The sequence below is a fragment of the Bubalus bubalis genome, chromosome 7 (genome assembly GCF_019923935.1).
Source record: "Bubalus bubalis isolate 160015118507 breed Murrah chromosome 7, NDDB_SH_1, whole genome shotgun sequence".
Taxonomy (NCBI): domain Eukaryota; kingdom Metazoa; phylum Chordata; class Mammalia; order Artiodactyla; family Bovidae; genus Bubalus; species Bubalus bubalis.
This window is the reverse complement of record NC_059163.1, coordinates 26,309,344-26,325,527: the sequence shown is the minus strand read 5'-3', so window position 1 is coordinate 26,325,527 and position 16,184 is coordinate 26,309,344. Positions and strand designations below refer to the sequence as shown.

General features: G+C 44.9%; 1 protein-coding gene across 2 annotated transcripts in view; it reads left to right on the top strand.

Annotated features, from left to right (window-relative positions):
• Positions 1-4,243: 4,243 nt before the first annotated feature.
• FAM47E (family with sequence similarity 47 member E) overlaps positions 4,244-16,184 on the top strand; it is a 36,720-nt gene continuing 24,779 nt past the window's right edge. Inside the window, exons 1-3 of one of the 2 annotated variants that reach the window (XM_006079159.4) lie at positions 4,244-4,494; positions 9,289-9,640; positions 11,510-11,649. In XM_006079159.4, coding sequence (XP_006079221.3) covers positions 4,421-4,494; positions 9,289-9,640; positions 11,510-11,649 — 566 coding nt within the window. In that variant the 5' untranslated portion in view covers positions 4,244-4,420. The remainder of the gene's footprint in view (positions 4,495-9,288; positions 9,641-11,509; positions 11,650-16,184) is intronic. The other variant, XM_006079158.4, reaches the window with a different exon arrangement.

Genomic DNA, 16,184 nt, shown 5'->3' with positions numbered 1-16,184 from the left:
TGAGTAATGACTTTAATTAAGGCATGGGATGTGGTGAAATAGAAAGAAACTTAGTGCATCCAGTCCCATCACTTCATGGCAAATAGATGGGGAAACAGTGAGAGACTTTACTGTCTTGGGCTCCAAAATCACTGCAGATGTGACTACAGCCATGAAATTAAAAGACGCTTACTCCTTGGAAGAAAAGCTATGACCAATCTAGATGGCATACTAAAAAGCAGAGACATTACTTTGCCTACAAAGGTCCGTCTAGTCAAAGCTATGGTTTTTCCAGTAGTCATGTATGGATGTGAGAGTTGGACCATAAAGAAAGCTTAGTGCCAAAGAACTGATGCTTTTGAACTGTGGTTTTGGAGAGCCCCTTGGACAGCAAGGAGATCCAACCAGTCAATCCTCAAGGAAATCAGTCCTGAATATTCATTGGAAAGACTGATGCTGAAGCTGAAGCTCCAATCCTTTGGCCACCTGATCCCGGGAAAGACCCTGATCCTGGGAAAGATTGAAGGCAGGAGGAGAAGGCGACAACAGAGGATGAGATGGTTGGATGGTATCACTGACTCGATGAACATGAGTTTGAGCAAGCTCTGGGAGTTGGTGATGGACAGGAAGGCCTCGTGTGCTACAGTCCACGCATGGGGTTGAAAAGAGTCACACACAACTCAGCAACTGGACTGAACTAAGCAGATATGAAATCAAAATTACTACATGAAGCAAATATCAACTTGTGAGAATGCAAGAGCCATGAAAAACAGGTGGTTTCTTATTTACACAACACTACAAAGTAACAGGATGACAAACACCAAGTCTGTTTTATTCCCCCATTGCATCCCCAGTGCCTCAGTTCAGTTCAGTCCCTCAGTTGTGTCCGACTCTTTGCAACCCCATGAATCGCAGCATGCCAGGCCTCCCTGTCCATCACCAACTCCCGGAGGTCACCCAGACTCACATCCATTGAGTCAGTGATGCCATCCAGCCATCTCATCCTCTGTCGTCCCCTTCTCCTCCTGCCCCCAATCCCTCCCAGCATCAGAGTCTTTTCCAAAGAGTCAACTCTTCGCATGAGGTGGCCAAAGTACTGGAGCTTCAGCTTTAGCATCATTCCTTCCAAAGAAATCCCAAGGCTGATCTCCTTCAGAATGGACTGGTTGGATCTCCTTGCAGTCCAAGGAACTCTCAAGAGTCTTCTCCAACACCACAGTTCAAAAGCATCAATTCTTCGGCGCTCAGCTTTCTTCCCAGTCCAACTCTCACATCCATACATGACCACAGGAAAAACCATAGCCTTGACTAGATGAACCTTTGTTGGCAAAGTAATGTCTCTGCTTTTCAATATGCTATCTAGGTTGGTCATAACTTTCCTTCCAAGGAGGAAGCATCTTTTAATTTCATGGCTCCAGTCACCATCTGCAGTGGTTTTGGGGCCCAGAAAAATAAAGTCTGACACTGTTTCCACTGTTTCCCCATCTATTTCCCATGAAGTGATGGGACCGGATGCCATGATCTTCGTTTTCTGAATGTTGAGCTTAAAGCCAACTTTTTCACTCTCCACTTTCACTTTCATCAAGAGGCTTTTGAGTTCCTCTTCACTTTCTGCCATAAAGGTAGTGTCATCTGCATATCTGAAGTTATTGATATTTCTCCCAGCAATCTTGATTCCAGCTTGTGCTTCTTCCAGTCCAGCGTTTCTCATGATGTACTCTGCATAGAAGTTAAATAAACAGGGTAACAATATACAGCCTTGACGTACTCCTTTTCCTATTTGGAACCAGTCTGTTGTTCCATGTCCAGTTCTAACTGTTGCTTCCTGACCTGCATACAAATTTCTCAAGAGGTAGATCAGGTGGTCTGGTATTCCCATCTCTTAAAGAATTTCCCACAGTTTATTGTGATCCACACAGTCAAAGGCTTTGGCATAGTCAAGAAAGCAGAAATAGATGTTTTTCTGGAACTCTCTTACTTTTTCCATGATCCTGCAGATGTTGGCAATTTGATCTCTGGTTCCTCTGCCTTTTCTAAAACCAGCTTGAACATCAGGAAGTTCACGGTTCACGTATTGCTGAAGCCTGGCTTGGAGAATTTTGAGCATTACTTTACTAGTGTGTGAGATGAGTGCAATTGTGCGGTAGTTTGAGCATTCTTTGGCATTGCCTTTCTTTGGGATTGGAATGAAAACGGACCTTTTCCAGTCCTGTGGCCACTGCTGAGTTTTCCAACTTTGCTGGCATATTGAGTGCAGCACTTTCACAGCATCATCTTTCAGGATTTGGAATAGCTCAACTGGAATTCCATCACCTCCACTAGCTTTGTTCATAGTGATGCTTTCCAAGGCCCACTTGACTTCACATTCCAGGATGTTTGGCTCTAGGTCAGTGATCACACCATCGTGATTATCTGGGTCGTGAAGATCTTTTTTGTATAGTTCTTCTGTGTATTCTTTCCACCTCTTCTTAATATCTTCTGCTTCTGTTAGGTCCATACCATTTCTGTCCTTTATCGAGCCCATCTTTGCATGAAATGTTCTCTTGGTATCTCTAATTTTCTTGAAGAAATCTCTAGTCTTTCCCATTCTGTTGTTTTCCTCTATTTCTTTGCATTGATCGCTGAAGAAGGCTTTCTTATCTCTTCTTGCTATTCTTTGGAACTCTGCATTCAGATACTTATATCTTTCCTTTTCTCCTTTGCTTTTCACTTATCTCAAGGCCATAACAGACAATATTTGTTGAATGATGACCTACTGTGTGCCATGCACAGTACAAAAGGCAAGGTGGGCATGACTCTAATCCTCAGTCCTAGGGAGAAATCCTATTTCCTCAAAGTAATAAACATTTGAATTTGCAATCCAACAATATTAAAGGTATTATCAAAGATAATAAAAACAACTAAGAGGACCCCTTATCATGATTACATTTGTAGCTTTCTACATTAAGTCTTATAACAACCCTGTGAAGTAGCTGGGCAAATATTATCATCCCCAGTTCACACCATCTGAGCCACCAGGGAAGCCCAGAGATAATAATCATATTCAGTAATTCTTGAGCGATTCCTACTTGCCAGCACTGCATTAAATGCTTTACATTCATCATCTCACTGAATTTCCCAATAACCCTATAAGTTATTACTTCTTATATCCTTTTATTTCCCCCATTTTCAGGCTAGAAAATCAATGAAACTAAAACAAATTTAAGCAACTGTGCCAGGGAGTGGTGTATGTGTGTGCATACTTTTTTGAAGAAGTCATTAAAAAATATTCATTTGTTTATTTGGCTGCACTGGATCTTAGTTGCAGCATGCAGGATCTAGTTCCCTGACCAGGGATGCAAACTGGGCCCCCTGTGTTGGGTATGCAGAGTCTTAGCCATTGGGGTGGGGAGTCCTTGTGTGCTTAATTATTAAACAGCAGAGTTATGGGTTATCTCAAGTGGTGGGACTCCAAGGCATTCACTGTGCCCAGAAAAGACAGCTGAACACACATGGCAGGTGAAGATGCTGAAATTAGAGACAGCTGGGGCACCTTTACTATCATCCAGATACTTAACAGGTGCCCAGATGAGACGCTAATTTATTCCCGGAGAGTTTGAAGAGAAGACTTATCTTTAAATGGCCGCAAAAAGTATCCCACCATAACAGACACAATTTAACTACTGCAATAATTTTGGAAGAGAATGTTTTGCTGCTATTTTCTCTAGAAGCAAGGCTTACTATTTAAATCAGGAACACTCAGAAGTAGCAAGAGAATTTAGCAAACCCCAAAATACTTCCTCATGCAATCCATATTTACGAGGGCATCTGCCTACCAGGGCCAACTGGATGGCATTTTCACTGCTTTAGTGAGTCCAGCCAGAAGGAGCAAGTAACACAAGAGCTAGGAGGGACTCTGGGAACCAGCTGGTGACTAGTTACCAGTGCACAGCCCCCGATTTACAGAGGCGGTGAGTTACGGATTTCCGGGACCTCCAGAAAAACATTCCGTGCTAAAAGGCCTTCCCACCATTACAAGTCAGTCTATTCCTTTCGCTCTCTTTCCATTCTTTCCTTTGTTCTCTCCCCAGCTGCTTTCTTCCTTCAACACAGTTTTTGAACCAGTAGTGTGCAAGAAAAGCATGAACACTGACCCCAACAGATTAAATCCCGATAGATTTAATCACAACAGATTAAAAACACACACACAGAAATAAACCAAGAACCCGATTCTTCGAGCTTCCCCTGCCACTGTCCACGCCTCCAGGCATTGGAGGAGGGGTTGGGGGTGGCGGGGCGCAGGGACGCCTCGGGGTCCCTCGTTCCCCGGTAGCAGCAGGGGGCGCCTGGGCTGCTCCGCGCCCCGGGCAAGTCTGGGCAGCGCACAGCTCGGCGGGTCTCTTAGCGACCCGAGCGGCGAGGAACACACACCACCGGAGGCCGGGTGGGCGGCCGAGGCACCATGGCTAACCACAGGCGGCTGTTCCCGCCGGCGCCGCGGGCCGGGATGCCGGTGGGCAGGAACTGCAGGCCCAGGTAAGCGCGCGCTCGAGCTAGGGCGCATCCCGAGGGTGCCGCGCGGGGGCGCCTGCGCCCCGTGCTTGCTGGGGTGGGGGCCGGGGGGTGGCCGATGGCCGCGGAGGACCCGGCTTCCTTTCCTCCTTTAGGTCTCCCACACCTAAATGATCGAATAGAACATAACCAGCTCGTGCCACGCTCTTTACTGTCCTCTAGAGGCAGATTCCTTATCTGTAATGCAGGAGGCACGGGTTCGATTCCTGGGTCAGGAAGATCCCCTGGAGAAGGAAATGGCAACCCACTCCGGTATTCTTGCCTGGAGAATCCCATGGACGGAGGAGCCTGGCAGGCTTCATCAGTTCATGGGGTTGCACAGAGTCGGACACGACTGAGCGACTAAACCAACATCAGAGGATGTAGATTAATATACCCTTTCTAGATGGGAGGGCTTCCCTGCTGGTTCAGCTAGTAAAGAATCCGCCTGCAATGCAGGAAACCTGGATTCGATCCCTAGGTCTGGAAGATCCCCTGGAGAAGGGCATGGTAACCCACCCCAGTATTCTTGCCTGGAGAATCCCATGGACAGAGGAGCCTGGCAGTCCGTGCGGTCACAAAGAGTTGGACAAAACTGAACTACTGAGTAACACACCTCCAGATGGGAAACTGATGGCGGAAGAGTCTTTTGCAGAAAATGGTTTAGCCTGCAACCCACTCTTCTCAGGGTTAGCCGCCTGCATCCTACATCCGGTGTGAGGAGTCTGGATGTTTGAGGGGTCGCACCAGAAGTCTTTCCCCGCCCAGCAGATGACTGTGGCTAAGCCGAGCTGGTGTTTGGGGGCGGTGCCTCAGGCCCTGGGCTTGTCAGCTGCCATTATAAATGGTTGGCATCACTGCACAAGACAGGAACCCGAGGCTTTTTGCCTTGGCTGGCTCCTTGAGCTGTTTATGAGAACGGAATTCAGCGCTCTTGGAGGCAGCAGCCATGTGGTGGTTAAGATTCCAAAGTCTACAATCAGCAAGGCTGGAGTTGAAGGCCAGTTTTCCTCTTGTTTGACTGGTGACCTTAGACAATTAGTTGCTCTTTCTGGGCTCAGTTTTCTTAACTGTAAAATGGGAACAATAAAAGGAATGAGCTTTCTAGGATTGCTAAATGGCAACCCACTCCAGTATTCTTGCCCAGAGAATGCCATGGACACAAGAGCCTGGTAGGCTACAGTCCATGGGGTCACAAAGAGTTGGACGTGACCGAGCGACTAACACACAAACTGTGAGGATTTAGTGACTTAGCACTTGTAAAACAGTTACTGCCACATATATGCGCTGTATACATGTTAGAGTTTGTGGACTCTTCTGAGAATCTCTCCCACCCCCAGTTTCAAACTTTTTGTTCCAAAATAACTATAGACTCACAAGAAGTTGCAGATATAGTGCAGAGGTTCCATGTACCCTTCTTTCAGATGCTTGGCAGTGGTACCATCTTGCATAACCATAGTACATAACCAAAGCAGGAAATCAGCACTGTGTATATGTTTGAATTAGATGGTAGACTTTACTTGAATTTCACCAGTTTTCACTTGTACTTGTGTGTGCGTGTGTATGTGTGTGTATGTGTAGTTCAGTAAAATATTGTTATATGTATATATCAAGATACAAAGCTGTTTCCTTACCGCAAGGGAGCCACTTGATGCTATGCTTTAGTTTTCACTCATTTTACCACTCACATCACTTGGCAACCACTAATTTGATCTCCATATTTAGAATTCTGTTCTTTTGAGGATGTTAGATAAATAGAATAATACTTTTATAAAGATATTAAACCTTTTGAGATTGGTTCCTTAGCATTAAGCAGAAGCCCTTGAGACCCATCCCAGATGTTGCGTACATCAATGGTTCATTTTTACTGCTGAGTCATATTTCATGGCACAGATGTTTATCCATCGTTTTTCCATTCCCCTGTTGAAGGACATTCAGTTTGTTTCTGGTTTTTAGTGATTACGTATGAAGCCATTATAAGCATTTGTGTACAGACTTTGTTGTGAAGGTAAGTTTTCGTTTCTTTAGGATAAATGCCCAATACTCTTTTGCAGTTCTTAAAGATGGAAATATCCGAGTATCATATAGTGACTGTGAAAATAGTAAATGCTTAGAAAAATGTTCTTGCGTTATTTTCTGGGTTAAGCAAAAATTTTCATGAACTTAACAGAATGCAGAGAGGCAAGTTTATCAGCTATGAGAGGCAAAGTGAGGCAAGTCCTCCAGCCATACTGGTTCCCTTATTCACCTCTTTGGAACTTCGTTTCCTCATTGAAAAGTGAGGAAGTTAGACTAGATTTCTTTCAAAGTTTGTGCCAGCTCTAATGTTCTATCAAGCTTGAGCTAGCTGCCACACTTTCCCCATTTTGAGTTGTATGACTGTGCTTGAGTAAAACTATTGGTCATCAGATTTGATTTTATGAAGCACTTGGATGTTTGAATTAGTTGTAAATGTGTGGGAAACACATTTACAAGCTTCCCTGGTAGCTACAGGCTTCCCTGGTAGCTCAGCTGGTAAAGAATCTGCCTGCAATGCAGGAGACCCCGGTTTGATTCCTGGGTCGGGAATAACTTTGGTACTATAGAGGGTAACTTGCTAACAAGTCATGCTGAGTGGGTCATCAAATCTCAAGGTGAGATAGAATTTCAACATCCCCACCACTTAGCTATTTAGGAGTGATTTGTTAATTGCAAAGAGCAACTTGTAAACTCATATTTTTGTATCCTCTCATCTATATTTTCACAGTAGAGATGGATTAAACCCTTAAAACACACACATGCATGCACAGCAAGCAAGAAGTTTCCAGGACTCACAAGAAAAGAATAAGGATAAAGCTGGAATCTCTTAAAATGTTTTGTGCCTATAAGGATGAGTGTGACAAGAAGTAGATTTACTGTATTGGGTCATTATAGATGAAAGGGGCCTGGAGGTGGAAGAGGCTTCAAGGAAAGACACCAATAATATAGAAATATCTGACTAGTGCCATGTGATGTATTAAGATAATGAGAGACCTGCCATTAAGCTGCTCAAATGCCAAGTCCTGACTTTGGCAATGGCTGGATATATTAGATTATCCAGGTCTCATTTTCCTTTCTATTTGTCCATCGATCTCTTCCATCTTAGCTTCCTGCCCTAAAAACTCAGTGCAAATAACTATCTGATGGGGGTAAAGAAGCAGTGTGAAGCAGGTTGCATATAAGGTAGTAGGGAACAATGGAGACTGTGAATAAGAGAGCACAGGACTTGTCTAAAGATGGCAGCCACGAAACCAATAGGGGCTCCATGGAAAGGTGGACCTAGTGTTCCCAGAGCTCCTGATTTTTGTTCCACATTATTTGTATGAGCTTTTTTATATGTCAGAAGCTCTCACATATAAACACCTTTCTTACCTTTCTCCAGAGTCACACTAACTGTATTAAAATCCCAGCTCTCCCCCTTATTAACTGTGGGAACTTTGACAAGTGTTTGTTTTGCTTTTCAACTTCTTTGTGCCTCAGTTTCCTTATCTGGAATAATGTTAGTACCTACTTCATAGGATTGTTATGAGATTAATTTGTGTAAAGCATTGAGCACAGCACATGTTATATAGAAAGTTTTCCTTACGTGTGAACTATTATGATTCTTATTAAAGCACAAAGGGGATCAAATGATGGGTTTGTGGGCCTGATACAGCACATGAACAGTTAGTTTGCTGCCCTTGACCCCACTGAGTTGAGAGGAGAAATCAAGGCCCACAAAGATTAAATGTAGGGTGAACATCATTCAGCTAGTTGGGGGTGCTGTGCTGTGCTTAGTCAATCAGTTGTATCTGACTCTTTGTGACCCCATGGACTGTAGCCTGTCAGGCTCCTCTATCCATAGGATTTTCCAGGCAAGAATACTGGAGTGCGTTGCCATGCCCTCCTCCAGGGGACCTTCCCAACCCAGGGATCGAACCCAGGTCTCCTGCATTGCGGGCGGATTCTTTACCATGTCAGCCACCAGGGAAGCCCAGGTGGGGGTGAACTGTCACCATGTCCAGGTTCTTCCCACTGCACTGTGTCCCTTTAAAGGATAAGACAGAGTCCAGGAGGGGTTATAAATTATAAGTATCCTTCAGAAAGAGAGGGGATAGCTGGTGACTGCAGGTGATAATAATGAATTACATTTACACAGAGTGACATGGATAGGCCTTCATGGTATCTTGCTTTGTAAACAAGTAACAGAATAAGACCATTTATGTACAGTAAGGATACATGGGCACAAAAGAACAATACAGGTCTTATAAGGATGTCTTCAAACAGAAGTGAAAAGTGAAAGTGTTAGTCACTCAGTCGTGTCTGATTCTTTGTGACCCCATGGACTATAATCCACCTGGCTCCTCCATGGATTTATCCAGGCAAGAATACTGGAGTGGGTAGCCATTCCCTTCTCCAGGGGATCTTCCCCACCCAGGGTCAAACTCAGGTCTCTTGCAATACAGGCAGAGTATTTACTGTCTGAGCCACCAGGAAAGCCCCTGCAAACAGAAAGGTACATTCCAAATCGGTTAGAGTGGTTGTGCCTGTGGAGAGGGGGCAGTGAGGATGGAATATGGGAATAACGTCGAATAAAGAAACAGGAGAGAGGGTCATACAGACCAGTGATGATGTGCCCTGAACCAGAAGTATGGGAACTCCGCCTTCTCACGTGACCTTCCCTTCCTCCAACTCTCCCCTAACACAGGTAGAGGCCAGCCTCCTCGAAAACTTCTCCCACGCTCACCCTTGTGGTCAGACTACTGCCATGATGTCTTGCAGGTACAGAGAGAATCTGCCCTCCAAGTGCTTCATGGAGCACAAGGGCGGGCTGCCGGGCCCCACCTCCCTGGACAGCCGGCAGTGGAGATTCGTGAGGACGGGACAGGATGACTTCCGGAGAGGCTGCCCGCCTTGTGAAGGTCTGGCCGCTCTGGGCCCCAGGGAGGGCTTTCTCCCCCAAATTTATCACAGAGCTCCCCCACCTGCCCTTAAGAAGAGGCACGCAGCCCTGTGTTCCAAGCTCTCGCCAGCCCAGCAAGCACGGAAGGCATTCCTGGCAGCCATTGAGGCCCAGCTGACCCTGCACCCCTTGGCTCTTTATCCAGACCTGGAAGAAGACCTGCCCACCGAGGTGACCTCCTCTCCCGGGGTTGTGGGTGGGCCTTCCATGGGGCCTGGAGAATGTTGCTCCTTAGATGCCTGGGGAGTTCCCTCCAGGAGTGAGGACGATGACTGTCTCCCTGGGGAGTTCTTCTGGGGTGTGGAGCAGCCTTTCAGGAAATGCCGATGACAGCACCATACCGCCAAGAGGCCAGCCAACTTGTAAAGGCTCAGCAACCCAGAAATGTTTGACTTGTTTACCTCTGAAGCTCTACCAGTCAATTTTGCCTGTGACTCTTTTGGGGGCAGAAAACAGTGGAGGAATTGTTCAGTCTTGCTTCTGTCATTTTAGCCTGGTCTTGGGAGGTGTCCATAAGAAGTTATTAATGGATGGGCACCTGAAAAGTCACAGGGAAATTCACCAGATTGCCAGGACCAGAGCTGGGCAGCAGCTGCAATGTGTCATCAATGTTCCAGGATTCTTTGACTTTCAGCTCCAATCAGCTCCTATATATTTAGCATGGGCTTCCCTGGTGGCTCATTGATAAAGAATCCACCTGCAATGCAGGAGAGGCAGGAGACACGGGTTCAATCCCTGGGTCAGGAAGATCCTCTGGAGAAGGAAGTGGCAAACTGCCCCAGTATTCTTGCCTGGAGAATCCCATGGACAGAGGAGCCTGGTGGGCGATGGTCCGTAGGGTCACAAAGAGTCGGATATGACCTAGTGACTGAGCATGCACACACGCATAGTTGCTTTACAACGTTTAGTTTCTGCTGTACAGCAAAGTGAATCAGCTATATGCCTACATATATCCCCTCTTTTTTGGATTTCCTTCCCATGTAGGTCACCACAGGGCACTGAGTAGAGTTCCCTGTGCTCTACAGTAGGTTCTCATTACAACTGGAATTTGTAATCAGTGGTTTGCCCCCTGGGCTTTCCTTCACTACAGTCCCGTGGATCAGAGCTTCAGAGTCTGTGACAAAGAGATCCTCTGCACGCATCCTTAGAGGGCACATGGAACTGTGGTTTTTATTCTCATATCTGACCTCATCAAATAGGTGTGTTGTCTTCCTTCTGAAGCAGGATCTCTTCTTGTGGTGCCGTCGTTGCCACCAGCAACTCTAGGTGTCAATTTTACTTTGGAAAACAATACATCTTTGCATGGTTCCAGGAAAATTTCATGACCTAATTTCCCTGGGTCTCATTGGGTTAGCCAGTCACTGTAGGCCTGACTGGTCAGGCCAGGCTGTGGTGTGAAGAGCTGTCAGGCCAGTTCAGACCACAAGGACTGAGAATGGAGGGAGAGGTGATTTTCCAAAGAAAAGTCTAGATACTGTTACTCATAGGAGGATGAATGGATGGTGAAAGTGAAAGTGTTAGTTGCTCAGTCATGTCCAACTCTTTGAGACCCCACAGTCTATAGCCCATCAGGCTTCTCTGTCCATAGGATTTCCCAGACAAGAATACTGGAGTGGATTGCATTTCCTTCTCCAGGGGATATTCCTGACCCAGGGATCAAACCTGGGTCTCCTGCATTGCAGGCAGATTCTTCACTGTTTGAGCCATCAGGGAAGCCCTGAATGGATGGTAGGCAGTCAAAACCCACAGACACCCTCTAGAGGTACTTTTCTCAGTGAGGTACTGGGGTCCAAATGGGCCCAGAGTCACTGTTCTATCTAGAGGAGATGGAAACTTCAGTAAAAAGGCTACACAGCTAACGTCCAGCTGATGGACATTAACCGGCAGCACCCAGCACCGTATTTGCACTGGAACTGATGAATGGTATCGACCAACTAGAAAGGCAAAGTGAAGGGATGTGTTGATCTGTTATGTTTGAGAATCAGAGAGCCCCCTTTTCAGTACCTCTTTCTTTTCTCCTACGTTGTTTTCTGTTTGTAGCTCTTATTAAAGGTGCTGGAAGTTTTGGATCCTGACAAGAAGCTGGAAGACACATGGGCCTATTGTCAGGGCATCAGGAAAAGAATGAAAAAACCCACAAAACTTTTTAAAAAACATTCGACCCAAGTCTACTTGGGGCTGTAAGTATGGTTCTTAACCTCTTGCTCATTCCTGTCCTCTGATGAAACGTTCTAGTACAAATCTTCCTCGACTTAACAGTGGGATTGTCTTGATAAGCCCATAATAAATGAAAAATACCATCAGTCAAAAATGCATGCAATACGTTTGACCTACCGAATACCATAGCTTAACCTGGCCCACCTTCAAATCAGATCAGATCAGATAAGTCGCTCAGTCATGTCTGACTCTTTGCGACCCCATGAATCGCAGCATGCCAGGCCTCCCTGTCCATCACCAACTCCCGGAGTTCACTCAGACTCACATCCATTGAGTCAGGGATGCCATCCAGCCATCTCAACCTCTGTCGTCCCCTTCTCCTCCTGCCCCCAATCCCTCCCAGCATCAGAGTCTTTTCCAATGAGTCAACTCTTCACATGAGGTGGCCAAAGTATTGGAGTTTCAGCTTTAGCATCATTCTTTCCAAAGAAATCCCAGGGCTGATCTCCTTTAGAATGGACTGGTTGGATCTCCTTGCAGTCCAAGGGACTCTCAAGAGTCTTCTCCAACACCACACTTCAAAAGCATCAATTCTTTGGCACTCAGCCTTTTTCACAGTCCAACTCTCACATCCATACATGACCACAGGAAAAACCATAGCCTTGACTAGACGAACCTTTGTTGGCAAAGTAATGTCTCTGCTTTTGAACATGCTATCTAGGTTGGTCATAACTTTCCTTCCAAGGAGTAAGCGTCTTTTAATTTCATGGCTGCAGTCACCATCTGCAGTGATTTTGGAGCCCAGAAAAATAAAGTCAGCCACTGTTTACCCATCTATTTCCCATGAAATGATGGGAAACCAGGTGCCATGATCTTCGTTTTCTGAATGTTGAGCTTTAAGCCAACTTTTTCACTCTCCACTTTCACTTTCATCAAGAGGCTTTTGAGTTCCTCTTCACTTTCTGCCATAAGGGTGGTGTCATCTGTGTATCTGAGGTTATTGATATTTCTCCCGGCAATCTTGATTCCAGCTTGTTTCTTCCAGTCCAGCGTTTCTCATGATGTACTCTGCATAGAAGTTAAATAAACAGGGTGACAATATACAGCCTTGACGAACTCCTTTTTCTATTTGGAACCAGTCTGTTGTTGCATGTCCAGTTCTAACTGTTGCTTCCTGACCTGCATACAAATTTCTCAAGAGCAGGTCAAGTGATCTAGTATTCCCATCTCTTTCAGAATTTCCCACAGTTTATTGTGATCCACACAGTCAAAGGCTTTGGCATAGTCAAGAAAGCAGAAATAGATGTTTTTCTGGAACTCTCTTGCTTTTTCTATGATCCAGCAGATGTTGGCAATTTGATCTCTGGTTCCTCTGCCTTTTCTAAAACCAGCTTGAACATCTGGAAGTTCACGGTTCACATATTGCTGAAGCCTGGCTTGGAGAATTTTGAGCATTACTTTACTAGTGTGTGAGATGAGTGCAATTGTGCAGTAGTTTGAGCATTCTGTGGCATTGCCTTTCTTTGGGATTGGAATGAAAACAGACCTTTTCCAGTCCTGTGGCCACTGCTGAGTTTTCCAACTTTGCTGGCATATTGAGTGCAGCACTTTCACAGCATCATCTTTCAGGATTTGGAATAGCTCAACTGGAATTCCATCACCTCCACTAGCTTTGTTCATAGTGATGCTTTCTAAGGCCCACTTGACTTCACATTCCAGGATGTCTGGCTGTAGGCAAGTGATCACAGCATCGTGATTATCTGGGTCATGAAGATCTTTTTTGTACAGTTCTTCTGTCTATTATTGCCATCTCTTCTTAATATCTTCTGCTTCTGTTAGGTCCATACCATTTCTGTCCTTTATAGAGCTCATGTTTGCATGAAATGTTCCTTTGGTATCTCTGATTTTCTTGAAGAGATCCCTAGTCTTTCCCATTCTGTTGTTTTCCTCTATTTCTTTGCATTGATCGCTGAAGAAGGCTTTCTTATCTCTCCTTGCTATTCTTTGGAACTCTGCATTCAGATGCTTATATCTTTCCTTTTCTCCTTTGCTTTTTGCTTCTCTTCTTTTCACAGCTATTTGTAAGGCCTCCCCAGACAGCCATTTTGCTTTTTTGCATTTCTTTTCCATGGGGATGGTCTTGATCCCTGTCTCCTGTACAATGTCACGAACCTCAGTCCATAGTTCATCAGGCACTCTATCTATCAGATCTAGGCCCTTAAATCTATGTCTCACTTCCACTGTATAATCATAAGGGATTTGATTTAGGTCATACCTGAATGGTCTAGTGGTTTTCCCTACTTTCTTCAGTTTCAGTCTGAATTTGGCAATAAGGAGTTCATGATCTGAGCCACAGTCAGCTCCCGGTCTTGTTTTTGCTGACTGTATAGGGCTTTTCCATCTTTGGCTGCAAAGAATATAATCAATCTGATTTCGGTGTTGACCATCTGGTGATGTCCATGTGTAGAGTTTTCTCTTATGTTGTTGGAAGAGGGTGTTTGTTATGACCAGTGTGTTCTCTTGGCAAAACTCTATTAGTCTTTGCCCTGCTTCATTCCGTATTCCAAGGCCAAATTTTCCTGTTACTCCAGGTGTTTCTTGACTTCCTACTTTTGCATTCCAGTCCCCTATAATGAAAAGGACATCTTTTTTTGGGTGTTAGTTCTAAAAGGTCTTGTAGGTCTTCATAGAACCATTCAACTTCAGCTTCTTCAGCGTTACTGGTTGGGGCATAGACTTGGATTACTGTGATATTGAATGGTTTGCCTTGGAAACGAACAGAGATCATTCTGTCATTTTTGAGATTGCATCCAAGTACTGCATTTCAGACTCTTTTGTTGACCGTGATGGCCACTCCATTTCTTCTGAGGGATTCCTGCCCGCAGTAGTAGATATAATGGTCATCTGAGTTAAATTCACCCATTCCAGTCCATTTCAGTTCGCTGATTCCTAGAATGTCGACATTTACTCTTACCATCTCTTGTTTGACCACTTCCAATTTGCCTTGATTCATGGACCTGACATTCCAGGTTCCTATGCAATATTGCTCTTTACAGCATCGGACCTTGCTTCTATCACCAGTCACATCCACAGCTGGGTATTGTTTTTGCTTTGGCTCCATCTCTTCATTCTTTCTGGAGTTATTTCTCCACTGATCTCCAGTAGCATATTGGGCACCTACTGACCTGGGGAGTTTCTCTTTCAGTATCCTATTATTTTGCCTTTTCATACTGTTCATGGGGTTCTCAAGGCAAGAATACTGCTACCTTAAATATGCTCAGAACACTTACATTAGCCTTACAATTAGGCAAAATCATCTAACACAAAGCCTATTGTATAATAAAGTATTGACTATCTCACAAAATTTATAGACAGTCTATAGTACTGAAGGTGAGGAAATGTTGGTTGTGTGGGTATAGGGTGGTCGTAACTATACCGGCTGTTGTCCTCGTGATCACGGCTGGTGGGGAACTAGGGGTCACTGCCGCTGCCCAGCATCACCAGACAGGTTCATCATGGCATATCACCAGCTCAGGAAAATAAATCCAAATTCAAAGTACATTTTCTTCTGAATGACTATTGCTTTGCACTATCGTGAAGTGGAAAAATTCTAAGACGAACTATCATTAAGTCAGTGACTCTCTGTAGTTACCTTCTCAAAGCTTCTCATCTTTAGAATACTTTGAGTTCAGTTCAGTTCAGTTGCTCAGTCATGTCCGACTCTTTGTGACCCCATGAACCACAGCACACCAGGCCTCCCTGTCCATCACCAACTCCCGGAGTCCACCCAAACCCATGTCCATTGTGTCGGTGATGCTATCCAACCATCTCATCCTCTGTTGTCCCCTTCTCCTCCCGCCCTCAATCTTTCCCAGCATCAGGGTCTTTTCAAATGAGTCAGCTCTCCACATCAGGTGGCCAAAGTATTGGAGTTTCAGCTTCAACATCAGTCCTTCCAATTAACACCTAGGACTGATTTCCTTTAGAATGGACTGGTTGGATCTCCTTGCAGTGCAAGGGACTCTCAAGAGTCTTCTCCAACACCACAGTTCAAAAGCATCAATTCTTCGGCGCTCAGCTTTCTTCACAGTCCACCTCTCACATCCATACATGACCACTGGAAAAACCACAGCCTTGACTAGACGGACCTTTGTAGGCAAAGTAATGTCTCTGCTTTTGAATATGCTATCTAGGTTGGTCATAACTTTTCTTCCAAGGAATAAGTGTCTTTTAATTTCATGACTGCAATCACCATCCACAGTGATTTTGGAGCCCCCCCCAAAATAAAGTCTGACACTGTTTCCACTGTTTCCCCATCTATTTACCATGCAGTGATGGGACCAGATGCCATGATCTTACTTTTCTGAATGTTGAACTTTAAGCTAACTTTTTCACTCTCCTCTTTTACTTTCATCAAGAGGCTCTTTAGTTCTTCTTCACTTTACTTTAGGACTAATTAAGAATCTTTACAATAATTAAGAGAAGCAAAAGTAATTAAGTTCCTGAGAAGGAGGGAAAGGATCCTTGGGTCCTGCTCTGAGTAGTGTTTAGTAGTGTT